This window comes from Pyrus communis, chromosome 2, assembly GCF_041283825.1.
Source record: "Pyrus communis isolate YQ-2024b chromosome 2, ASM4128382v1, whole genome shotgun sequence".
Taxonomy (NCBI): domain Eukaryota; kingdom Viridiplantae; phylum Streptophyta; class Magnoliopsida; order Rosales; family Rosaceae; genus Pyrus; species Pyrus communis.
The window spans coordinates 20516965-20543971 of NC_142566.1; the positions used below are offsets into that span (position 1 = coordinate 20516965).

At 37.2% G+C, this 27007-nt stretch overlaps 2 protein-coding genes and 1 pseudogene across 2 annotated transcripts; 2 read left to right on the plus strand and 1 right to left on the minus strand.

The window, feature by feature from the left end:
• Nucleotides 1-791: 791 nt before the first annotated feature.
• On the minus strand, nucleotides 792-3175 carry LOC137747275 (uncharacterized). The gene is made up of 6 exons (XM_068487352.2): nucleotides 3028-3175; nucleotides 2124-2172; nucleotides 1994-2012; nucleotides 1458-1535; nucleotides 1256-1360; nucleotides 792-1082 (listed from the first exon to the last, which is right to left on the minus strand). Exons 2-6 carry the CDS (start codon nucleotides 2126-2128, stop codon nucleotides 966-968), a joined length of 324 nt encoding a protein of 107 aa, XP_068343453.1. The 5' UTR covers nucleotides 2129-2172; nucleotides 3028-3175; the 3' UTR covers nucleotides 792-965.
• Nucleotides 3176-8410: 5235 nt separating this feature from the next.
• LOC148698703 (uncharacterized) lies at nucleotides 8411-10021 on the plus strand (annotated as a pseudogene).
• A 9858-nt stretch (nucleotides 10022-19879) lies between these two features.
• LOC137748592 (homeobox-leucine zipper protein ATHB-40) lies at nucleotides 19880-22049 on the plus strand. Its single transcript, XM_068488760.2, has 3 exons — nucleotides 19880-20095; nucleotides 20403-20716; nucleotides 21656-22049. Exons 1-3 carry the CDS (start codon nucleotides 19990-19992, stop codon nucleotides 21881-21883), a joined length of 648 nt encoding a protein of 215 aa, XP_068344861.2. The 5' UTR covers nucleotides 19880-19989; the 3' UTR covers nucleotides 21884-22049.
• Nucleotides 22050-27007: the final 4958 nt, after the last annotated feature.

Consider the following 27007-nt stretch of genomic DNA (forward strand, 5'->3'; position numbering starts at 1 on the left):
CTAGAAAATTTTATTGTTAAACCGAGGTTATTATCTCATCCAACATTTTTTTTGTCGAGATTTTACTGTAGATTGATAAACTATGTGGTTGTATGACGATCATACTCCAAAATAACTGGATATTTATTTTATTATTAATTTGAAAAGTTGTGAGGAAATGAGGTTGAGGGAGTTTGGAATTAAGCACAAAAGCATTAGCTTTTGCTTTAGCCAGTCATCATTCTAAATGTACGACCTACGAGCCACTGTCTCTATAATAAATCGTTAAATATGTTTAATTAGATATATATTGACGTGTATTAGCAAATGATTTAATTGGCGTAGATAAATTATTGTTGGAAGAAGGCAAAAGGCAAGTTGAGAATAAATGAATAAATAAAAAATAAAAAGGAATGGACAAAATAAAGAAAAATAAATCTTCAATTATTTAAGATAAGGTCCTTTAAAACAGCGAAGAAATTCAGGCCGGAAACCTAATGCAGACGAGGACAGAAAACAAGTTCATCGACAGAGTTGAAGCCATTCGATCAACGGGTTCACAATTATACTAGGATAAATTCAATTCAATAACACCTAAACCTTATCCCATTAAATAGAGTCGGCTGACCAGGATAAAAAGAGCCGCTCGGCAATTTTACCTGTCGGAAAAAAGCCGTCAGGCTACAAAGGGATCTTGGCTTGCACACTGTAATTCAAGATATTACTAGCATGAAGTCCAAACACCTGTCAATTGAAATTCAGAGTCAAATGAAGTTAGCTTTTGATCAAGAACTATCCGACACCGGAAGAGATACTCTAAAGAGTGCCTGTCAATTGAAATTCACAAACAGATCCAAATGAAGTTATACATCACTGGAAAGTTGCTCTACGAAGTGCATTTCAAACTCCCGACGATAGTACTTCTACAATTTTCAGCACATAATCTACATCTGCAAGTCATTAGAATTGTGTGCTGGGTTTACACCTCACTTGGGATTCCTAAGAACAATGATAACCGAGTCCCCACGGAGAAACATCTTGCTGATGAACCTATCCTTGTTAACCGGTTGCGCCTTTTTCTTGCCTTTTCCAGTCTTTGGCACCTGCATAGACAAATAAACGACTAAAAAAAAAAAAAATATACGAATATGTAATGATTGATGATTGATGATTGATGATTGATGATTGATGGTTGATGGTTGATGATCAACAACCACAGGGCCATAGACTGTATCCCAATGAAATCAAAACGCAAAAGAACGAACAAGGAAAATACCTCAGTCCACATCTCCCTGACATTTTCCAGAACCATGTTGCAATGCCTGTCAAATGCTCTCACACGGCCAAGAAGCTTTCGGTTGTTACGGCAATTGATGAGCACCTGTTTGCACAACAGGAACCAATTGAATAAGAATACTTGCCCTTGATATGTAAAGCTTTTCCGGACAAAGAATAATAAGATTCTCAGAAAGCATTACCTGAGTATTATTTTTGACACTCATCATAAGGACAGAAAGTGGCCCTGTATTGAATTCCTCTTCCTCGTTCTTGGCACCCTACAGCATTCAGGTTAGATAAGCATCTTCACAAATTGAGGATCCGAATAAGAATAAATATGCGGAATTAGTGGTTTCAGAGCTGACCAGGAAAAGACACATGAGACCATGAATATAGCAAAAGAGGTCACTAAAGAAACCCGCACAGACATTCAAGCCATAACACAATTACAAATGACAATTTCATTTGATAATTACTTTTGTGCTAATACATTGAACCAAAAATTGACTAATTGATATGCAACAAGATTCTGGACTCAACAGTTTCCATGAAATACCATCAAAGTGATGTCACGAGAATCATTCCATACTCACAGATGCAAAACCATCAGATATTGCCAACCACGTACAAAGTTGCAAATTCCATATCCAAATGCAATAAAACACATAACATTTAATCGTGCAAAGAGAGACATAACAAAGATGCACTAAATAAGCTCAAAAGCAGTATAACTTACATCTTCCTCCATTGGTCGGCTGTGAAGAGAGGGAGATAAACACAAAACCAAAGAAAGAGGAAAACTTATTAGTACTTCATTAAAGAAAAGCTAAGAAGAATTTCCATTGACACATCGAACTAATCATTACCTCATCTCGAACAGAGGTTTCTGGGAAGTTCTTAATCCAAAAGCTGAACCTGGCAAGGAACAAGATATATCAAGTTAACTGGTACCAAGTAAAAGCTGAACGACAGACACTACTAATACTAATCATCAAAATGCCAACAGCATTTTCGAAGTCTACAATAGCAATTACTAAATAATATCTCGTAAATTCGGTGCATGTATCATGCGAAATCCAAAACTAAAATGCAACAATGTAAATCAGCATTAAGAAAGCAAAAATAAGGTGGACCGTGTTTGATGATTCAGTTCAAACAAATATTAGTACATTTATAATGGCCATACCAGGGAGAACCAAATTTCATCAGAAAAATCAAATAATTTTCATGAATAAGAACAAAAAGAGACTAACATCGACAAAAGACAATTTATAATATGATACAGATGAAAATTAAAAAATTCTTGTTAGAATGCTCAGGTCAGGTCTCCAGATTATAAACACTAGGAAGCTCGAAAGAACAAAACTTATATCCGAATCGCCATTAGAAGCAAGAGAAGTTCTTTTACGCAACTTCGATACTGAAAAAATGGTAACTAAACTGAAAATCCATAATTCAGGTTTTCAAAAATTGAAACCTGGCATGTTGGATAATTTCAATGTTTCCGTGGTTGAATTACACTCCTTACTACCAAATTGTACAAAATAAATTTAGAAAAATAAATTAAATAAAATTAATCACATCAAACTCTAATTATACATAATATTTGCAAGTATATTTATAATCCAACGAAGATCGAAAATCTTCAAGTAAGGAGAAAACGAACAGATATTCATAAAATCAACGACAAATCATATAAAGTACATGTAAGTCCCTAAATCCGCCAAAATTATGATAAAACTAAGCAGTTTTACTGGATATAGATCTTACCTTGTCGAAAGCGACGAGAGAGAAGATCTGCACGATGCGGCTAGTACTCTGCCTTCGAACCGAGTCACAGTTAGGGTTCTTGGTTTAAGTTTACGAAAGCGCCTGATGGAAGGCGGCATATGGCGGCTTGGGTTTTCAAAATGTTAAGTTTGTAAAAGCCCGCACTACAAAACCCAAATCGGTTTATTCTAAGAAGGCCCAATCAGACACCCAAACTTTGAAAACCCAAGTAAAATGACCAAAATTGATTTTTGGTTTTCACCTTTTTTTTTTTTTTTTTTTTTTTTTTTTTTTTTTTTTACTTTCAAAATAATAAAGAACTGCTATGTTATGTGTCATATCATTTTTTTTTTTTTTTTGTTCAATCAACATGTGTTATAGAAGTTGATGTTAACAAGTTTTGATTAGAATTTCAAGTGGAAAGTGAGTAAAGGTCTGAAATTCTCAATTCAAATTCGAACTCTTACGAATGTATTTTTTGGGGTTATTGGCTATTTCTTAGCGTACCGTTTATCTCAGGACCAAAAGTAAGTTGCTACCCAGTGTATGGTGGGATATCTCCTCTACTATTAAAAATGAAAAAACAAATTGGGATAGGTTGTAGTGGTACTCTTGAGAATAATATCTTGAGCAACAACAATTAGGGTTCGAAACAATTTGTGTTAGGGAATGTCTTGAATTGACTAACTTTAATTAGTCCAATTTTTTATCGGAGAACGATACTTCTACAATTCTATTTACAATTATTCCACAATCTAGTGGTATTCCTTCTCATTTGGAAGTGAGATGTTTTAGGTTCAAATTTCGTGGATGGCGAATTCGATACCAAATTAAGCTGCCAATTGTGTAGCCTATCCGAACTCCCTCTCCCTCTTAATGTAAAAATATCGATGTATTTAAATTACAATTAGTCATATGTTGTACCTTTACTAAATGCTCTCTCTATGTATATGTTCGCCTATGTGCTTCAGACATGCAAAAATGGTTAGAACTTAGAACTGTAGAGTTTTAATCAGTTCACATGCCCATGCCCACCAAGTTTTAAATTATTCTAACCATTACATCAACAAAACTTGGCAATTTGCAAAAGAAATTTGGGTGCTCAATGTGCACATCGAATATGTGGGTGCACATTCATAAAAAATACCATCAAACTGAACACCCTTAGTTTTAGCGAGCCAGCATGTTTGCATGCTTAAAAATGAAGCATCACGCATCAAACGGAGGAGGATTCTCTCCTGTCCCAATCTTTCTTTCCTTCCCTCCCATTTTATTTGAACGGTTACGGTTTAGCCACGTCAACATCTTATATTGATTTTTTTATATAGACAATAAGACAAAAAATAATATGTGAAAAGAGAAGGGAAAAAAATGAGAACAGGAAGAGAGATAATCTTACTCCGCATCAAACACATATCAGCAGTGGATGTCCGATTTTTCCCACTGTTTGTACAGTAGCTGTGGTCTTTGGCGTGACAAAGTCATTGATGTTCAACGAGTGGCCTGTTGATCCATGGCCTTAGCCCAGTTTTCTACTAGCTAGTATCTTATATTTCCACCCCCACCTTTACTGAATATTTTCTCTCTCCGCATTCCTTGAATACCTTTTGCATTAACAATCTTCCCACCCGCAAGATTATATTTCACCCCTCTCATCTATATGTTATCTTTTTCTCAAAACCTCCAACTCTCTTCTCTCATCAAAATTATCATTCTACAAGTTGAAAAGGGTCAGTTTAAAATTCTTTAAGAAATAAGCAACTATTCACTTTCTTTGTGCATTTCTAATCTCCTAATTTTGGTTATAACTTTAGGTTTTTTATTTATTCAATTCAACAACTAAACAGAAGAGCTGCGAAAGAATGCAAGAGAGAAAAGAGAAATCATTTTTTAATTATTTGTTGAATCACTGCTATACTTGACTCTTAGCAACCCACGCCTTAGAAAGTTTGCAAAATTCTTTGGGTGTTCAATGAGTCAATGTGCATATCGAATATGTGGTTGCATATAGCAAACACTAGTAAGGGTATTTGTGCGATGCTGCGAGTTACATGATTGCAAAATCCCATCTCCAAATCATCTTTATTTTTTTTCGAAAATGAATCGCCAAATCTTCAAGCAAATTGTTATTCAAATGAGAAAAAAAAATAAAATAAAATAAAAACTAGTTAATACTTGATGGCAAAACCATGAACCAACACCATATTCAACAATTCATAAAAAATACCATCAAACTAAACACCTTTAGTTTAGCGGGCCAGCATGTTAATTTGCATGCTTAAACATGAAGCAACAAGCATCAAACACATATCAGCAGTGATGTCCGATTTTTCCCACTGTTTGTACAGTAGCCGTGGGCTTTGCATTAACAATCTTCCCACCCCCAAGATTCTATTTCACCCACTCTCATCTATATATTATCTTTTTCTCAAACCTCTAACTTTTCTCTCACCAAAATTATCATCCTACAAGTTGAAAAGGGGTTAGTTTGAAATTCTTTAAGAAATAAGCAACTATGCACTTTCTTTGTACATTCCTAATCTCCTCATTTTGGTTATAACTTTAAATTTTGTTTATTTATTCAATTCAATAACTAAACAGAATAATGGCGAGAAAATGCACTGGAAAAAAAGAGAAATCCTTTTTTATTATTTTTCGTTGGATCACTTGACTCTTAGCAGCCCACGTCTTAGAAAGTTTGCCAATAAAGCATGTGGATATGATCATCATAGCCTTTGTAGGCACCTGATTGGATATATATGCCCTAATTATATTTTAGATACCAAGACGACGATGTTCTCGGGCATGCATCTGCTAGCATTTGACATAAATAGTGTCTATATTGTCTATATATAACCTAGCTTGTACAACTGCATATAGTTTTATATTTACCTCTCTTCAATGTTCAATTGGTTACATAAACTATTGTTACATTAGAAAACAGATATTTGAAAAGAATGCAGCATTTTTAGGAAACCAAGATTTGATTTCCTAAATTCAATAAAACAGAAAATGTTCTCCCTCAATTTGAGGAAATCTTCCGACCATTCCACACAATTTTTATGTTTTATATCTAGAAAACTGTAAAAGCTTTTACCACTGGAGTATAAGCTATAGCTAGACACTATATTTCTTTTGACATGTACATGCATGATGACACTAATGCTAAGCAGTAAGCACAAACCCATTTGACATAAAAGTTAATGTGAATCACTGATCAAAGACGATTTTTATTTGAAGATGTGATACATGCTAGAACTTTTGAGAAAGTCAGCTGTTTATACGTGCGAAAGCGATTTAGACCACGATAAATGTAAATTATACAATAATTTATGTACAATCATAAAACTCACACGCACATGGACTATTGATAATATATAACTCTACATGTTAACATGTTCTTGGACCTAATTAAAATACATCATAGCTAGGTAAGATCGAAAAATTTTGAGCGAACGTGCCGGCTAATTGTTAGGTAACAGAACGGCGCCTTTCATGTACGCAGCACTGTCTTCGGATCGAAGGACACCAGAGGAGGAATCTAACAAAACTTTAGTTTGATGCTCCGAGTCCGTACCTACATCGCAACACGTGTTGGACAGGATCGATGTTTTTACCCTTTCAGAATTCAGATTATCCAGGCCATCATAAAAGCTACGTACAGCATAAAACGCATATATACAAAGTGGAGCAGCATGTGCTAAAGCTAGAGGTAGTTCACTGGTTCTGCAGAGAGGAAAGCCAGCTTTGGAATCCCTAAAAAAAGCGAAAGAAAATGTGTAAGGAAAGGACGAAGGAATGACACATAACCCTAGATCTTGTCAATCAAACCATCCACACACTTCGCATAGTTTCTTGATGTTTAAATCATAATATAATTAGGGTTTTGTTAATGACAGTGTTAATTAAGTTTAGAATCTTTTGGTCTTATTTAACTAAACCTATCAAAGATACACATTTAGCTGTTGAGAAGATTTCTTGCTTTTAAGTATGGGGAATAATCCCACTTTATGTTGTGTATGCGTGTTGGCGTGGGGACCGATTTACATTAGGAGCTTAATTTATACAAATGAAAGTGACAACCCAGGGGCTTGCCTTCCAATAGCAAAGATTAAAGGCTATAAGATAACTTTCTCTTTAATCTTTGGATTTTCTTTTAAATATTTGACTAATAGCACCTTTTTCACCTACGGGCAGTGTATATTATTTCACATATTATAATAGTAAGAGTGGACGCTAGGGTTGTTATGTTTCACTTTTAGGATATTAATAATAATAAAAAAAATACATGTATTATAATTTAAGTGAATGTCACGTGACACTACTCAATGTGCGTCAAAAATTTCAGTATGCGGGTTAAGTAGATCACTTTGGCCAATTGTCTAGCAATACTATGATTGATTGGCCGGTGTCGTTATACTTGGAAATGGTGGTGTATGAGCAAGTTCTCTAAACTATAATTAAGTTTAACTAAAGCCTAATATAATATATACTTAGGTCATAATCCACCTAAAATAGCCTAAATTAAGGCGTAATTCAAGGGTTGTTGAAATCAATTGTATAAATAACTAAGGGAATTGTTATTAGCGCTCCAAAAATTTCATTCTACACTCCTCACAAGTGTATTTTTCTTTCTAATTATAGAAAGTTTGGAGTGCCAAATGAGATTTTTGGAGTGCTAATAACAATTCTCATAACTAAGGTATATTTTAAAGGTTTCTTCTAAGCGTATTGCTCAGCCATGCGCGTAGGTTAAGAATTTGGCAGCAGGCAATCAAATTAGGGCACAAAGTTAGAGGGAGAGAGCGTGAGGCTATTAGCATGGGAAGAGGGAAACATGGAAGGGCACTGTGTGAGGCATATACTGTAAGAATAGTGAAGTAAGAAAAACCAACCTCCAAGTGAAAGATAAATCTATGGTAGAAATGAATGACACTTGTCAAGATCCTATATAGTTTGTTATAAGGTAGTTAGACAGCAGTTAGTCCTTAGCTTAGTGAGAAGGTTTTGTAACTACATATAACAGTTTGTAAATTGTAAAGAAAGTGTGGAAAAATAACAAGTCTTTTCTTCTCTCTAAATTTGGTTTTTCTCTCCCGACTCTCTCTCTCTAATTTCCTCTTCTTTCTTCTGTGTTCTTTCTTCTTTCTTTGTCTTTAAGTTTTCTGCAGTTTTACATGGTATCATCGCCGTGGTTGAATCTAAAAGCTTCCGCATACTATCTGATACATATATTTCTTTCTCTCAATCCTCTGATTTGTTAATTTTCTGAGATTTCTGGGCTCGTCAAAGTCCTGATACTCAAGATACTCGTCTCCTACACAGTTGCCCACCAACTGTTCGATAAAAGTTCGAAGTCAAGCACTCTCCTGTTGTTGCACCAATGGTTACCGCAGCGCAATTGCATATTGTGCAATCACCTATTACAAGTCTCATCTCTACTGTGTCATCTTCTGTTACAGTTAAATTGGATGATTCAAACTATCTTGTATGGAGTTTTCAGATCAATCTTCTGCTCGACAGTCATGGAATTCTTGGTTTTGTTGATGGGTCCAAGCAATGTCCACCAAGGTTTCTTGATGAAGCGAATATTGAAGGGGTTGAAACTGATGCCTATCAGGTTTGGAAAATGCATGATCGGGCTCTTATGCAGCTTCTCATAGCTACATTGTCGTCTACTGCGATCTCATGTGTGCTTGGCAGTACAACTTCTCATGCCATGTGGACAAATCTTAAAGAAAGATTTTCTACAGTTACAAAGACTACCATTTTTCAAATGAAGACAGAGCTTCAGAACATACAGAAAGGGTCCGATTTAGTATCTGTCTATCTACAAAGGATCAAAGATGCCAGAGATCATCTTGCTGCAGCTGGTGTTCGATTTGATGATGACGACATAATCATCCTTGCTCTAAAAGGGTTGTCTGCTGATTATAATACATTTCGGTGTGTTATTAGGGGCAGAGAGAATGGGATTTCCCTGAAAGAATTTCGATCACAGCTTCTTGCTGAAGAAGCTATAATTAAACAGTCTTGTGAATCTTCCTTGTCTTTTGGAACTGCAATGGTTGCAAGCACTCAATCTGAAAAAGGCAAAGCTCTTAGCCTTGATCAATGTTCATCTCAGTCTCAGGGATTTGACATTGGGTCTTCAAGCGAAGGCTACAGTTTCAATGGCGGATCTACTTCTAATGGATTTCACTCTGGACAAAGGTCATCTTCTCCAAATGGCTCTGAAACTGTTCATGGCAATTATGGCAATACAATGTCTTCTGGGGGATACAAGGGAACACATTACAAAGGTAAAGGAAGAGGCAGGTTTCATTATAACAATGGTCCCATATTTCACTCTCTACCATACAATTCTAGTCCTGGAATTCTTGGCGCCCCAAAAGCTTTTCAACACACTTATCCTGATCATCCAAATACGATTCCCACTTGTCAAATCTGTAACAAAAAAAGGTCATGTGGCTACAGATTGCTTTCAAATGCATAATACATCAACTGCTGGACATGGAGCAGCTATTCAATATCAAATATGTTGGAAGTTTGGACACTCTGCTACTCAATGTTATCACAGAAACAACTTTGCATATCAAGGGAGACCACCCTCAGTTAATCTCACTGCGATGCAAGCAAGTCATAATCCTTCTCCATCATCTGAACAATTCTGGGTTGCGGATACTGGTGCCACATCGCATATGACTTCCGAGCTTGCAAATCTTGACATGGCTACTCATTATCAAGGCACAGATACAATAACCACTGCCAGTGGTGCAGGTTTGACAATTTCTAATATTGGTACATCTACACTGCAAGCTCCTAGCCATATCTTTACACTGAACAATGTGTTGCATGTGCCAAAACTTTCACAACACTTATTGTCCATATATGAACTCTGCAAGGATAACAAATGTAGATTCATATGTGATGATATTTCCTTTTGGGTTCAGGACAAAATCATAGGGAAAATCCTACTCAAGGGACTGTGTAAAGCTGGCTATTACCCCATTCCGTTTAAATCTCCACAGCAGAAACTACCTGCATCATCCACATTACATGCATGTTATCTAGCCAAACCAGTTACTACAAGCTTATGGCATCAACGCTTAGGGCTTCCCTCCAATAAAGTCACATCTGCAATGCTTCAACACATCCAACCATCTGCATTCACAGATACCTGTCACAGCATCTGTACTTCTTGTTTGGAAGGCAAATTTATAAAGTTGTCTTTTTCTTTTCCTGCCACTAAGTCTGTAACTCCATTAGAGGTTATTCATAGTGATGTATGGGGACCTGCCCCTATAATGTCATTTGAAGGGTATAGGTACTATGTTAGTTTTGTGGATGAATGTACTCGATACACATGGATTTTTCCATTAAGAAATAAAGCAGAAGTTTTTCAAATCTTTGTTAAGTTTCATGCCTACTTAAGTACCCAGTTTTCTGCTCATATTAAAATCTTCCAAAGTGATGGTGGTGGTGAATTCATAAGTCATCCATTTCAACATTTTCTAACAACCAAAGGCATTTTGCACCAAAAATCTTACCCATACACTCCAGAGCAAAATGGATTGGCAGAAAGGAAGCATAGGCACATTCTGGAAACTGCCATCACCTTATTGCAAACAGCTACACTTCCTTCCAAATTCTGGTTCTTTGCTTGTTCCACAGCCATTTATTTGATAAATAGAATGCCTTGTATTTCCTTAAAAATGCAATCCCCTTACCAGTTATTATTTGGTCAATCTCCACCTCTTACACACCTCAAAGTATTTGGGTGTGCTTGTTATCCTTTATTAAAACCTTATAACAGCTCCAAACTCCAACCCAAAACCACAACTTGTACATTTTTGGGATATCCGGCCAATTACAAAGGTTTTCTCTGTCTAGATGGGATCACAAACAAAATCTATATTTCTAGACATGTTCTCTTTGATGAAACACAATTCCCATACTCCACCACATCATCTGCTATATCTCAGATGCCTCCATCCCCTTCCAAGTCATTACTTCATTCATCTGCACCATTCATACCATCAGTTTCATTGCATAATCAAGTCACATTACCATCATCTCATCTTCATTCATCTTCATCTCAAGCCTCAGAGTTCTTGAGTCCACGTTCATCTAGTGCCACAGATTCCTTGCCTGCATCTACAACCTCAGAGTTTTTCCAACCACAATCATGTACAGCTTCAGAGTCTATTCAACCATCTTCACTGCATAATTCAGTGTCCCTGTTACCCTCTTCACCCATAGCATCTAGCCCTCATGTTGTTACATAGTTCCCTATCCCTGATGATCATGATTTCCAACAAGACCACATAATTGTTGATCTTCCCATCCATATGAATCTGCATCCAATGCAGACTCGTTCCAAAAGTGGCATTGTTAAAAGAAAGGCTTATTCTGCATCCGTGGCTCTCCCCTCACCACTTCTAGAACCCAAAACATTCAAAGCAGCTGCAAAAATGAAAGAGTGGCAGTCTGTTATGCAAGAGGAAATAACTGCTTTACATTTTCAACAAACATGGTCTCTTGTTCCTTTTCCACCCCATAAAAATCTTGTTGGCTGTAAGTGGGTGTATATAATCAAAAGGAGTGCAGATGGTTCCATCTCCCGATACAAAGCACGGCTTGTTGCAAAGGGGTACAGTCAAGAGGAAGGCATTGATTATGGTGAAACGTTCAGTCCAGTGGTGAAACCTACAACCATTCGATTAATCCTCGCATTGGCAGCACATTTTAATTGGACTCTTCGACAACTGGATGTTAAAAATGCATTCCTACATGGTTTACTCAATGAAGAGGTGTATATGGAACAACCTCAAGGCTTTCACAGTTCTAGTCATCCTTCTCATTATGTATGCAAGCTTCAAAAATCTCTATATGGTCTAAAATATGCCCCTCGAGCTTGGAATGAGAGGTTCACAAGTTTTTTGCCAGGATTGGGGTTCCAACAGTCTCCAGCCGATCCTTTTCTATTTGTTAAACATACATCACAGGGCACGGTTATTCTATTGCTTTATGTGGATGATGCGATTCTCACAGGGAGTGATCACCAGTTGGTTTCAGATGTTATTACAGCTCTCACACAGGAGTTTGATATGAAGGATTTGGGAGTTCTGCACTATTTCTTAGGGCTTCAGATTCCATACACTTCTGATGGCTTATTTGTTTCTCAATCCAAATATACCAAAGAGTTGATTGACAAGGTTGACCTTCAAGATTGTAAACCTTGTGCTACTCCTTGTCTTCCCTATCACAGACTGATCAAAGATGATGGGAAACCTTATCACAGTCCTGACCAGTATCGTAGTATTGTAGGTGCATTGCAATACCTCATGTTTACTCATCCTGATATCGCGTTTTCAGTTAATCAAGCTTGCCAGTTTATGCACAATCCTATGGAATCCCATGTCATTGCAGTCAAACGAATAATTCGGTATCTCAAAGGCACTTCGGAGTATGGTATTAGATTTCAATCAGGACCACTCTATCTGCAATCCTATAGTGATGCAGATTGGGCTGGAGACCCCAACGATCGAAGGTCTACATCTGGTTTCATTGTGTTTCTTGGTTCCAATCCAATCTCTTGGGCTTCAAAGAAGCAACATACTGTTTCTAGGTCTTCAACAGAGGCAGAATATCAAGCTCTTGCCATCACTGCAGCTGAGCTTGCCTGGATACGCCAATTGTTCTGTGATCTTCACATTCCTTTGCATTTGCCTCCCATGATACATTGTGACAATGTTTCTACCATTGCTCTATCCACCAATCCAGTGTTTCATGCTAAGTCCAAACACATTGAAATCGACTACCATTTTGTGCGAGAACGAGTCACACGAGGAGATCTCCAGATTCAACATGTTTCTTCATCTGATCAGTTCGCTGACATTTTGACTAAGGGTTTGTCTGCGCCATTGTTTCAGTTGCATTGTGGCAATCTCATGCTTAGCTCCTACAAGCATGAGCTTGAGGGGGGATGTAAGAATAGTGAAGTAAGGAAAACCAACCTCCAAGTGAAAGATAAATCTGTGGCAGAAATGAATGACACTTGTCAAGATCCTATATAGTTTGTTATAAGGTAGTTAAACAGCAGTTAGTCCTTAGCTTAGTGAGAAGGTTTTGTAACTACATATAACAGTTTGTAAATTGTAAAGAAAGTGTGGAAAAATAACAAGTCTTTTCTTCTCTCTAAATTTGGTTTTTCTCTCCCGACTCTCTCTCTCTAATTTCCTCTTCTTTCTTCTGTGTTCTTTCTTCTTTCTTCGTCTTTAAGTTTTCTGCAGTTTTACATATACAACACGAACAAACTTGACTTCATTAAGAAAGAGACCTTGATCTTGATGACAGACTAATTAATCACACACATCATATCCAATTAAGCAGCTGCATTATCTTTATAGGTTGTTTTTCGTTTATTTTTATAAATATACGTAGATATTATGAAGATGGAATGGTAGAAATCAGTGGCTAGGGCTTTAGGTAAGTGGGGGCCTAGCTAAGCTGTCCATGACTTCCAGTTACATATAATGTGGACAACATTCTAGAGTGTAACTTTCATGTGAAAACGTACGATTGATGGGCAATGGTCACTAGACACTAAATTTGTGGAAATAATGTCTGGACACACTATTAGCCCTAGTGTGAACTTTAGTTAGCTGATCAATGAAGCTAGTATATTGGCTTAAGTTGATGTAAGTTTAGTCAGTTCATCTATAAACATTTGTAACTTTTCCATATTACCTGTAAGTGGTGAAGTCAGAATTTTTTTTCATCAATGACAAGCGATAAGTTAAGAAACTCCTAATTTCACAGTGCAACTAGAGCACATTTCATCAAACGCCGAGAATCACACATATTGCAGTTATGGCAGTAACAATTGGCGCCAAATTAAAGTTGAACATTGAGATGAAGATGAATGAAAGGAAAAGCATAGCTACTAGTGTCATTTGAACCCATTGATCCGCATGTCCCTGTCATTGCCTACCTCATTGTCACAAACTTTTAAGATCATTGTCACAAAAAGAGGGTTCAATATATAGCCTAATATCCACTACCTTCATATAAAATAAATAGTACATAAAAAAATAATGCCATTAGATCAGAGACTTACATGTCTTCGTACAATTAGATGTGACGATTTTATATGTAAGTGTGTGTCATATATAAGATCTGATTAGCCTATAAATTCAAGCGGGACCAGTGCATATTCCTTTTGAAGGGAATTATAAACATGATGAAAGTGGTGATTTAGACAGATGTAAAAGATGGTTCCAGATGCAATGGTTTTAAACGGTATGGATTTTCCTAATTTAAAGAAGGGCACATATTTGATTGGCCTGATTAATAATTACTGAAAAAATCTAATTAGTACACAAGTAACACAACCATGAGCTGTTTAGCATCTAACTCCAGAGTTGGAAGATGGGAAACAATGGTGGGAAATGTCGGGATAAAAATGACACCCATTAGTTTAGTCTTGGTTGATTTGTTTAGTCAAAAAATAATTATAAAAAAGTTGATAAGTTAATTAAACCCCAAAAACAACTCCAAAGCATACATCGGAATCCCTCCCACGCCATGCGCATGCCAGCTTAGCAGAATCTCTCTCTCTCTCTCTCTCTCTCTCTCTCTCTCTCTCTCTCTCTCTCTCTCTCTCTCTCTCTCACTTGTCGCTAGGGTTTCATCCTTATCCTTAATTACCAGATCTTTACTTTAATCCAATTTAACCATAGTAAACTTAGCAGCCTTATCTTTCCCAAATCTTTCTTTGTATCTCTTTTATCATGCTTCAAGGAGCACCAACTGAATTAATTAGCAATGCACTCTTCGCATTCAGTAACCAAATGGAGAAAAGTCATACATGTCACGACTCTATTGGCCAACAAAAACTAAACCCTAAAAACAATATATATAGCAACCAGAACATGCGTGCTTCAACGGTTCTGATCACAATTATCTATGACAACTCGACTTTGGCACCAAACCAAACCTTATTTGCCATTCCAAACTTTCCCCATCAACCTTTTTGTGTTGGATTTTTGGATCGTCGGGCTTGCCCCCACTCTAACGACACCGATATTGTCCCCAACTTTACCACCTGCTCAATCCGTCAGGTGTGGGATTTTACCACAAAATGCCTCGGTATTAGTTAGAGTAGGGTAATTCTATTTAAACCCATTGAGTTTCTTTGAACCCACCGATGTGGGACATTTAACACTAAGAAAACCAAAGGGGTTTAAATAGAATTACCCTACTCTAACTAATACCGAGACATTTTGTGGCAAAACCCCACACCTGACGGATTGGGTAGGTGGTAAAGTTAGAGATAGTATCGGTATCGTTAGAATGTAGTGGGCTTGGCGATCCAAAAATCCAACATTTTGAATCAAACGTTAAAAAATGGGGTCCAAATTTCGTATCGAAAACATGACACGTGTCACGCAACTGGGTTGTATGTCTTTATCAGAGTGACACTAGCGCATAGTTATTTCCTCGATTCTTCTACCAGTGCAGGAATTGCTCGAAAGCTTTCAAGTTTCATTGAGTAAATTTTGACCTAAAGAGAAATCACACACACACACACATGTACTGCATATACATATGTGATATGTCAGTTGAACTGTAAGTTTCTCCATTCACTGAATGTAGTCCAAGTAGAAAACCCACCTGCATGCAGATAAGCTGTGCATGCGTATGGAGATCAATTTTTTTGTTCATATATTATATTGCCATATGGAGCAACGATTAGAATCAGACATAGGTGTAACTCTAACTAGTACTGCTCTAACTAACCATTACACATACGTAAGTCAGTTAACAATTGCATTCAAAGAATGTAGCAGAGTGGCAAAGATTGTATTTTCATGCTTTTTAAGTTTAGAGGTGTCATGCATTCATAATGTTAGATAACATTATAACATGTACATAAGAGGTAAAAGAAGATAAGCATCGTCATATAGAACAAGTATAAGAAAGAAACGCATGCATGCCACGATAGCTTAATTTGTTCCACAATTGGGGCTAAATATATCAATCATCTTGCGACTAATTAAGGAAAAAAATTAAGGGGTTTGTCAATCAAGTGTAAGAATTGCGCGGTACAAATATGGCGGCTAGTGTAGTGTGTCTGGGTAATTTACTGATGAATTATATCATATAATATTAACGTGGACAACTGATTCCTGATTGGTAGGCAGGTTTGTAAATTTAGGTCTGTGCATGAGAGAGTTACACGTGTATGGATAGAACTTGTGGTCCCATCGAAAACCCTAAAGGAAACCCAAGGGGGTTTTCACACGCGTAAAAGCTTCTTGTTGCTCCCCATGTGCTCCTTTTTGGCCACTTAAGCCATACTTTTCACACACTTTGAAAGCTGCCCTGCCATAGCCAAAAGTCTGTCTGACCTAGCTAGCTATATGGCTCTGAGCCGACTAAAGCTTAAGGGTACTTTGTCCTCTGACCAAGGCCAACTGGCATATCAGCCACTTCTTGCTCCCTCCTCCGTCTTCCAACTGACATTACAATTGTATGAGTGACAGTTTTATATCTATCGAGTGTTTACAACGTCAGAGTGAGAGCTACGCAAGCAGATCGGATATGCTCTCTTGTCGACATGGTTTTACAACATATGTAAGATGTTTATATTACTAAATTGTGATTTCGAACTTTTGATCAAGTTGAATTATCATATTCCGGTATTTATTTTCATAATCTAACAATATAGTACTTGTTTGATGATTAAGTATCGTTAAAATACATTATTCACTATCGACCCAATGTGACAATGAAACGAGTCTTTGACATTAACAAAAGCCATGTACCATAATAACTAGATTTTATCGAGAATGTATATATATTCTTCCTCAATAGGTAATCATAATGTATATATACTATGGTTGATTTAAAGCATCATTGAGTCTAATCAATAGATTGTACATTTGAACTAGTCTTAGGGCTCGTTTGGAAGAGCTTTCAAAATGATTGAAAGTTCTTTTGGTGAAAATGTTTTCTTAACCAATCCTTAGTAAAAATCCAAGTGGAACCTGAAAAAAACACTTTAAGTGCTTCTTGCAAAAATTACATATTTGATGCTTCTTCCAAAAAACACTTAATATGTTTTTGGTACCCAAAATCAATTTTACCAAAAGCACTTACAATCATTTTAAAAATATTTTCAAACAAGCCATTAATAATTGGATGATATAATTAATTCATTTTAATTGTTCCAACTTCTCACACCGTGCTTCTACTTTACAGCATATGGATATGATTTATCCAATCCTGCTAAATGCTAAAGCACGGATCCCTTTTACTTGTGCTACCTGATTTAAGGTCATGATTCCATCATTAATTGGGATAATATGTGATCAAAGTTTTCCTTTGCATTTTCTTGTTTCGTTGGCACATTTACTTTTAGGGATTGATTACTAGCACTCTAAAATTTTTATTTTGCATTACAACCTTTCTATCTTTTAGAAAGAGAAAATACAACTATGAGGAGTACAAAATGAGATTTTTGAAGTACCAATAACAATTCTCTATTTTTATTGTAAACATTTTTCTCTTCTTATTTCCGATTTTGAACATTATCATTACGTATGTAGCATATACAATGAAAAAAATTACATGAGCTAAGAAGTAGTTGAGTTACTCTCTATACTATCTATATATACGACCAATTAATTTCATAATAAAATCTCAACTTTTCTTTCATGTAGGGTTTTCTTCTCGTCATACCTTACACTTTGAAGGGAAAGCCACTGTGGTTAGCTGCAAACAAAATATCAAGAAGACTTCCTTTTTGCTGGGGGACCTATTAGGTTATCTTTGACATTTTGCTTTCAGGTCCTTCATGGATTCAACAAACAAATAACCTTTTCATGGACAGACATGCATATCTAGTGGCTTTAGAGTGCAGATTTCTTGTTCATACATGAATGTTACCGGAAACTTTGATCAAGCTATGCCACGTATTTCCCATCACCCTTGTGAGCTGTGACCACTCAGCCATTTCATTATCATCCAGTCGGACATTTCTGCAAATATGCAAAACCCTGGGAGAAAAAAAAGAAAGAAAAGTAGTGAATGGATGAGAAAGCGACTCTGCTGTGTTGTTTGATTGTGCGGGCGACAAGGAAAATGTTTTTGCTTTCTTTTTGTAATTCAGTATCTTCCAGACAAACACAAGAAAAAACAGAGAACCTGAAAAGAGAAATAAATTTATCAACATGCTGATCGAAATTTTAAAAATTTTGTCTCTTTCCTGTGTTTTCTCTTTTTCATTGTTATTTAGGTTATTAATTCTAAAGATTTAATAACATGAAGAAAAAAACTTAAGAAAATTAAAGTTCTCCCATAAATTGAATTTGACAATATGAAAAGCAGTCTAACTACTAATAAACACATGTAAGATTGATATTATCAACAAAACATCATTTGATGAATTGTTTAGGAGTAGTTATATTTAGACCAAAAATATGAGATGAGTTCTAGGCGTGTTCACTTGATGGAGTTGGGAAAATGAATTATTATAAGATGGGCTCTAATCCAAGCGTTTACACTAAAAAAATCTTATTTTAGACTTTTGTACATATTCTCATAAATCTTAAAACGAATCGTGTATTGAAAGCGCGAGTGTTAAAGAAAAAATAATCAATAGTGACGACATGTTTAGTGTCCATCAATTTCGTCCAACCTCTCCACAAATTTTTTATTGACCTCCCTTATTGTTTTATGATTCTTAATGTAATAAGGTAAAAGAAAGGGGGCTCTAAGATTTTTCTATGTTATTTACATGCTTGTTAAGCAAAATACAAGACACTAAGATCCTTGCATTTTCACCCATCTCGAGCCACGCATGACCTACTAGTTTACTAATGTACATATAAAGCCTAAGCTAATTAAGCTAACCTAATTGAGTGTGGCTTGGCTTATTGACATAGAAAGAGAAGATTACCACCCAATTGGACAACAAAAGTGAATTGCAAGTCCAAATCCATAGGCTAACTATGAGAAATTTTTCATTGTGACGGGAACATAAATGGTACATCACGTGTTTTAATAGAAGTGGTGAGAAATTTTATTTTTTAAGTTATTAACTTTTTAGCACACATATCTCATCATTTGTATAGTAACACGTAGTGTACCACTCTGTGTACCAATCACACTTAAAAATCTCTCGGCCAACTACACCACATTGTTTATTGACTTCGAGGTGGTCAGGTTTGGGATCCCAACCCATCCGGATTTACAAAGTTTGTGCGTGGTTGAAACTTGAGAGGTTTTAACTTTTTCTTTCATACCATAATTGCCCTATCCGTTTTTTTGGCGGTTTACACTTCCACCCAAATAAGCATCCTAATTTGAAGTTTAATTTAGTGTAGAGAAATGCTAGGGACGGGCTCTCTATAGATTTTTTGACACTTCATGTTGATACAAGAATTGAAATTAAACTGTAAAGTGACAAAAACCCATAGAGAGTCCAACTTTTGAGAGAAAAAAAATTTCTATTATTGTATCAAATTCAATCCGGCCATCAAAATTAACTTAGATGCATCTTTACATGGGTGAATATATGGAACCAAGTTTTTGACGATTATGTATTTTCTACCCTATTTTTTAATCTAGCATGTGGTTAACTTTGCATGTATGTTTTTCCCCATTTGCCCTTTAATGCATATGTAACAATAAAGAAACAAACCCAACAACGTGATACATGACTAGCACATCCCCATCTACATAGTTAAGGACATTGTTGTAAAACGCCATTTTCTGTAAACCAAAAGCTTGAAAGGATGACTCGCTCACATAGAAACGCTTATAAATAAGGTGCATGCGTTGTCTCCCAAGCCATTCAACTTCAACACGTCTGTTTCTTGAGAGAAAGTGAGAGGTAGAGAAAAGGAGAGTTGGAAAGAGAGTGAGCTAACTAGCCATAGGAAATTAGGAAGCATGGCAACCAACAACCACCAAGTTGTTGAAGACGACCATCATATGCTACTCATCTCTCACTTGTACTCGGCCTCTGATGTCTACACTCAAATTGTACCCCCACAAGGTTTGTACTTCAAAAGCATACAAACTTTTTCCAATTTTCCTTTTCTCATAGTTATGATAAACTTAGAGCTTGTTTGATAATTATTTTAGTTTTTTTAGTCTGCAATCTAAAATATGAAAGTTACATATATTTTGTGAGTTTTCAAAATTTTGTTTGATGTTGATATCAGTTTTCATTTTTTTCAACTGAAAACAGTTACTAAACAAGTTTTAAGTTTTCAAAAACATTGAAAACAAAACTTAAAATGAAATAATTATCAACGGACGATTAGTTAATGTTTTAACAATTAATTTTTTATTATGGTTAGGAGCCTCAAAGCCGGCAAGGCGACGTCGTAAGAAGAGAAAAGGTGGAGAAGTTGGTGGTGTTGGGCTTAAGAAGAGGAAGCTCACGGCTGAACAAGTAAACCTTCTTGAGCTCAATTTTGGAAACGAACACAAACTGGAGTCTGAGAAGAAAGACAGGCTTGCTTCTGAACTGGGTCTTGATCCTCGTCAAGTTGCTGTTTGGTTCCAAAATCGAAGGGCTCGTTGGAAGAACAAGAAGTTGGAGGAAGAGTACTCAACCTTAAAGAAAGAACATGAAAACACTGTTGCTGAGAAATGTAGACTTGAGTCCGAGGTAATTCATCTCTCTCTCTCTCTCTCTGTGCACATGTTATTTGCTTAAGTGAGTTTTACATTGACTTTGTTGGGTTTAGTTTTCTTTCTAAGGAAGTCGAGGAGAAGTGAAATATAATTCTAACTTCATTGTAAGATTACAGTCTTAAATATGTTGTTCAGGTTTCAAAGCAAACAGAAGCATAAGATATGAATTTTTCTATTTTAGGTTTCATTTGATTTCTTGGTAAACCAATCAAGGTGGGTTAGAAGTAGACCATGATTAAATTTAACTCAGTAGTTTGAGCTTTCACATATTTTTATACAAGCGATTGTGAAGAGAAAAAAATCTAAACCAAAATTTTGAGTGCAAGAATGAATACCTTTTTTTAACCCTAAAAGGAATTGCAAGAAAATATCACAGCAAAGTTGTTGCCTCCCAGTTATGGCTTACTCTTATCTTATCCCTTGGGAAGAAAAAATAAAAAAATAAAAGTTAAAAATTAAAAGGACAAGGTGCACCCACCAGGGCCACCACATAGACACAAACATGAACATGCATGAGCTCTAGGCTCAAAGAAATCTATGCCACACCTTGTTGGGTTTTGAGAGTAGGACTTGTATGGGTACGAATAGGCTGTCATGGTGTTGGTCCTGCCATAAAAGTTACTCAGATTATGGTCATATAAAACACAGAGTGGGGGGAAAAAAGGGACAAGCAACAGCTTGGTTCCACCTCATTAGACAGCAAAGGCTGTTCTTCCAGCTCTCATGGGACGTCCGTACAATGTTGTTTAAGGTGGTTGGTGTTGGCCCATTAGGGCCTCGCCATGACTCATTTGGGGAACATTAAGTGACCACATTTGGTCCACATCGAGTACATGTTCTATTTTATAAACACACACCTTGACATTTATATAGTCTCATGCATAATATAACCTTTGACACCATTGATATGAAGATGTCGAAGCTCAAGGATCAACTGAAGGAGGCTGAGAAGGAGATCCAACGGCTGTCGGAGCGCGTTTATCATGGCGGCCCCAGCAACAGTCCGAGCTCCTCGCTCTCCATGGAAGCCATTGATCCTCCATTTTTAGGAGAATTTGGGGTGGAAGAGTACGATGATGTTTTTTACACGCCCCATAACAATTACATTCCTGGCATGGAATGGATGAACCTGTATATGTGAATCTGCAATCAATTTAGAACTTTGTAGATAGTGACCAAGCTAATGTAAATCGTTATCTTCCTCTATGTAGTGCTTAGTGTGCTTGACTGGGAATTTGGAAATTAATGTACTAATTATTAATATAATAATAACTTGCCTATCGACTGGAAGTGAGTTGATTAATTTAGTTAATGGCTTCATTTATCTTTTAATATATGATATAGGAGACCAAAATTCATTAAACAGGAGTTAAGGACTAAAAGACTCGGTAATTATATTGGAATTGGTCTGTGAAAAGTACTCAAACTTCGCAGAATGAAAAGAAAGAGAAACTATTTTCATTCAATGAGTGAATTTGACACGGATAAAATGAATATTAAGCTAAAATTAACGAAAGCCCTAAGTCCAATATAGTCCATTAGTTGAAGATTGAACTGGGATATAATAATTCGTCGCCTGGCCCGCCAAGCTCTACACATGATTTCTGTGAATTGCTCCTGGTTCGAGGGGCTCCCTGATTTCATACCTAGCTTAATTTCGTCTGAATGTAATTGACTATGGAGGTTTTTTTTTTGCCGACTTTTGATGTAACCCACTTTTTTATTTATGGAATCTACCATCGTTGCTTTAAAAAAAAAAAAACTGGAATACTTGAAATCCTCAACTTCTTTATTCAGCTCACAGTCACAACTCAATACTCATGGTCATATTTGGTTGGGAAATTTACATGTAATCGAGATAGGTGTCCCAAGCCTAGCACCCGTCACTTTGTGTCTCAACTATTTCACATGACATCACGTGATTTGTTTGAGACATCTTGACTTACCAATTGCATGCAAGCTCTTCATGATGTTAATTTGGAGACTGATTGGAACAAAAAGGTAGGATTGGTTGCATTCTATTGGGAAAGATTACAAGAAATTACAAGAAAAGGAATCACGAACGGTCACCCTTAGATAGAATCTGGAACACCAGAAGCTTGAGAGAATTAATCTTGATTTTTATTCAATGGAAAATCAAAAGGCCCCTAACAATATGCCAAGAAGGTGTGTTTATAATCTACAATAAAACAAACTTTAGAAGGGCTAAAAAGGGAAACGAAAATATAAAATAAAAAACTATCAGACTTGGTTGCTGTTGTGCTCTCGGGTTTGCGGCACTCCAATTGTTTTTCTATCTTTTCCACTAGCTGCTCTACATCAGTTTCCCCTTTGTGAAAAGAACTCATCCTCGAGTTAGCATCCGGATACAACGACTCATCATCCGAATGGAACTCAAATAAATCAGTAACATTGTAGGTAGGAGAAATGCTCATTAAAGAAGGAAGATCCACAACATAAGCATTATCATGAATCTTCTGTATAATTTTATAGGGTCCATACTTGCGAGGCTTGAGCTTGCTGTAAGTCCCGACTAGAAATCGTTCTTTCCTCAAAAATACCATAACAACGTCACTGACTTGAAACATATGGGAACAGTGATGTTGGTCAGTCGCCGCTTTGTATTTTGCATTTGTCCGTGCCAGACGCTCACGAACCTCTGCCTTAACAGCCTGGATGCTTTATGCCATCTTTTGAGCTGCCACACTCACACTTGGACCCTTAGGGAGCTTGATGAGGTGCACTACATGCTTGGGGACAAAAGTATACACTAGGGAGAAAGGAGACTTGCCAGTTGCGCTGTGAATAGCACTGTTGTAGGCAAATTTAATTTGAGGAAGAGCAAGGTCCCACTATTTTGGCTTGTCGCCACAAACACTACAAACCATGTTACCCAAAGTGCGGTTTGTAATCTCGGTTTGACCATCCGTCTGTGGGTGAGCCGTAATACTACGTTGTAAATCGTTACCAAATAATTTCCACAAGGTAATTCAAAAATGACTAAGAAATTTTGTATCACAGTCAGAAGTAATAGATTATGGCACTCCATGGAGTCGCACAATGTCATGAAAGAAAAGTTAAGTGATGTGGACAACGTCAGAGGTTTTTCGATAGGCAATAAAGTGAGTCATTTTTTAGTAACGATCAACCACCACAAAGACAGAGTCAATGCCCTTCTGGGTGCGAGGGAGTCCCAACACGAAGTCCATAGAGAGGTCTAGCCATATATCTTCAGGAATAGGCAAAGGCATATAAAGACCGGTGTTTTAAGGCTGACCTTTAGAAGTTTGGCAAACATAGCACCTGCGAACAAGATTGCTAGCATCTTTCTTGAGTTGAGGCCAATAGTACCATGCAATCAAGCCCGCGATCGTTTTGTCACACCCCAAATGTCCGATTAAACTGCCACTATGCAAATTGCGAATGAGTTTTTCTCGCAAGGAGCACCGTGGGATACACAAAAAGTTACCGCGAAAGAGAAAACCATCTGATACATGGTAATTTGAAATGGCTTGATTGTGTAGACAAGAAGCCCAAATACTTTTGAAGTCCTCATCATCCTCATACATTTCGGCTAGAAACTCAAACCCCACAATTTCTTGTTGTAATGTTATTATAAGTTGTGCCTGATGACTTAACGCATTGGCCACTCGATACATAACTCCAGACTTGTGTTTAATAACAAAAGGAAACTTCTGGAGATAAACTAGCCACCGCATATACATCTTGTCCACACTCTTCTGATTGTTAAGCCATTTTAAAGCCTGATGATCACTATAAAGGACGAAGTCTTTACCCACAAGGTAGTGTTCCTATTGGTGCAAGGTGCGGACGACGTCATAGAATTCCTGAGCATATGTACTCCGTTTGACGAGCGTCGCTAAGCTTCTCATTAAAAAAGGCTATGGGCCATTTGTCTTGAGAAAGGACAGCACCAATTCCCACTTCATTGGCATCACACTCGACTTCAAAAACTTTATCAAAATTAGGCAAGGCTAGAATTGGAGCAGTGCTAAGCTTTTCCTTGATCAGCGCAAAACTCTTCTCTTGGGCCTCCTCCCAACGATACTTTCCTTTCTTCAAACACTCAGTCATCGAGGCCACCATGGTATTGAAATTGCGCACAAAACGCCGATAAAACTTTGCTAGCCCATGGAAATTGTGCAGTTCGGAGACTTTTTTGGGAGCTGGCCAATCACGGAACGCTTTTACTTTGTCTTCGTCAACATGAATTCCTTCGGAACTCACAACATAGCCAAGAAATATTAACTTAGAAGTGAGAAAATCGCAATTCTTCAGATTAATAAAGAGCTTGTTATTCTGCAACACTTCCAACACCATCCTCAAATGCTCCAAATGCTCAAGTTCGGATTTACTATAAATGAGAATATCATCAAAGTAAACAACAACAAAAGAACCGATAAAAGGTCGTAGCACTTGATTCATGAGTCGCATAAATGTGTTGGGTGCGTCTGATAGTCCGAACGACATAACTAGCCATTCATACAATCCATCCTTACTTTTGAATGTCGTTTTCCGTTCATCCCCTGGTTTAATTCTAATTTGATGGTACCCTCCGCAAATCTAGTTTGGAGAATATCATTGCGCCGTATAACTCATCTAGCATGTCGTCCAAACGAGGAATAGGGAAACTGTACTTGATTGTGATCTTGTTAATGGCCATGCTATTAACGCACATCCTCCATGACTTGACTTGTCTTTCTTCGGGATAAGAAGCACGGGAACAGCACAAAGACTTAGCCTTTCCCGAATAAATCCTTTTTAGAGTATCTCTTCAATTTTCTCACGCATGATCTCATTCTCTTTTGGGCTCATCCTGTAATGTGGCAAATCGAGCAAATTAGCCCCAGGGATTAAGTCAATTTGATGTTGGATGTTCCGCATAGGTGGTAATTCATTTGGCAGCTCTTCCGAAGGCAAATCATCAAAACCCTGCAGTATTTCCTGCACTTATGGAGGAACCGATAGAGCCTTAAAAATAGGTTCAGCTACTAGTAAACCTTTCATAACAACCACGCAAATTTGCTTGGTTTCCTTGACTTCTGCTGCTACTGCCCGCTTAGAATTGATTAAGGTAATCAACTTTGGTCCGGCTCTTTTAGTTTCTTTAACCAAAGACCGGCCATTGGGAGACATAGTAATCAAATGTGTTCCCCATGTAAATCTGTAAACATTTTCTCTACCTTAGTGTGTGATGTCTCTAGCCAACATCCACAGCCTGCCTAGTAACACATGAGTGACGTCCATGTTTACAACATCACAAATTACTTCATTCTTGCAGTATTTTTCAATTGAGATGGGAACTTTACAAGTTTCTGTCACCTTCTCACTCGGTCCATTCTTAATCTAACCCACAAGATATGGGTGAGGATGTTTCTCGGTTGATAACTGAAAGTGATTTACCAATTTTCGTGACACAAAATTACCGCCATCTAACACCAATTGGCAAACTTTATCATTAACCGTGCACTTGGATCGGAAAATCTGGTGTCTCTGGGTGTTTTCATTAGGCTTTGAGTATAGGACCCGTTGAAGCACTAGGGCAAGTTCAACCCCTTCCTCCTCATAATCTTCTTCAGTCACACCTCATTTTACCATCTCCGGCTCTTCTTCCACTAGGGTTCCTGTCTTGCGTCCCCCACAAACATCGGTGGCATGCTCAAAGCTACCACAATTGTAGCACTTTTCTCCCCGGAACTTGGTATAAGGGTTGTTTATATTATTCGGTCCACGAGAATAATTCTGAAAATAGTTGGAGCTTCGAGGGACGGTTTTTGTTGAATTTTCGGGTGCCTTGGTATGTTGCTCCCATTCCTTGGCCTTGTTCGAATTGCCTGCATTGGCCAAATCTTGCCAATTCTTTCTGTACCCAGCGAACTGATTACTTTTTTTTTTTTTTCCAACAACTCAGTGCTAATTCAATTTCCGCAGGGGTGTTCACACATTGCAGGCCTATGCGATCGCGTATATTGGCCTTCAATCCATGAAGATATCTTGCTGTTTGTTGCGCCGGAGACTCAGTTAGCCGATTCCTTGTAGCAAGATTGAAGAATTCCTGAGAATATTCTTGAATAGAGCGCGTTTCTTTCACACGTCCATGGTACTTTTCAAACAAAACATGCTCATAGTTGCGAGGCAGAAAACGGTCATTCAACATGGATTGCATTGTACACTATGACTATACAGGTCGTTTCCCTTGCCGAACACGGGTGGCTTGCTGCTCATCCCACCACACAGCGGCACT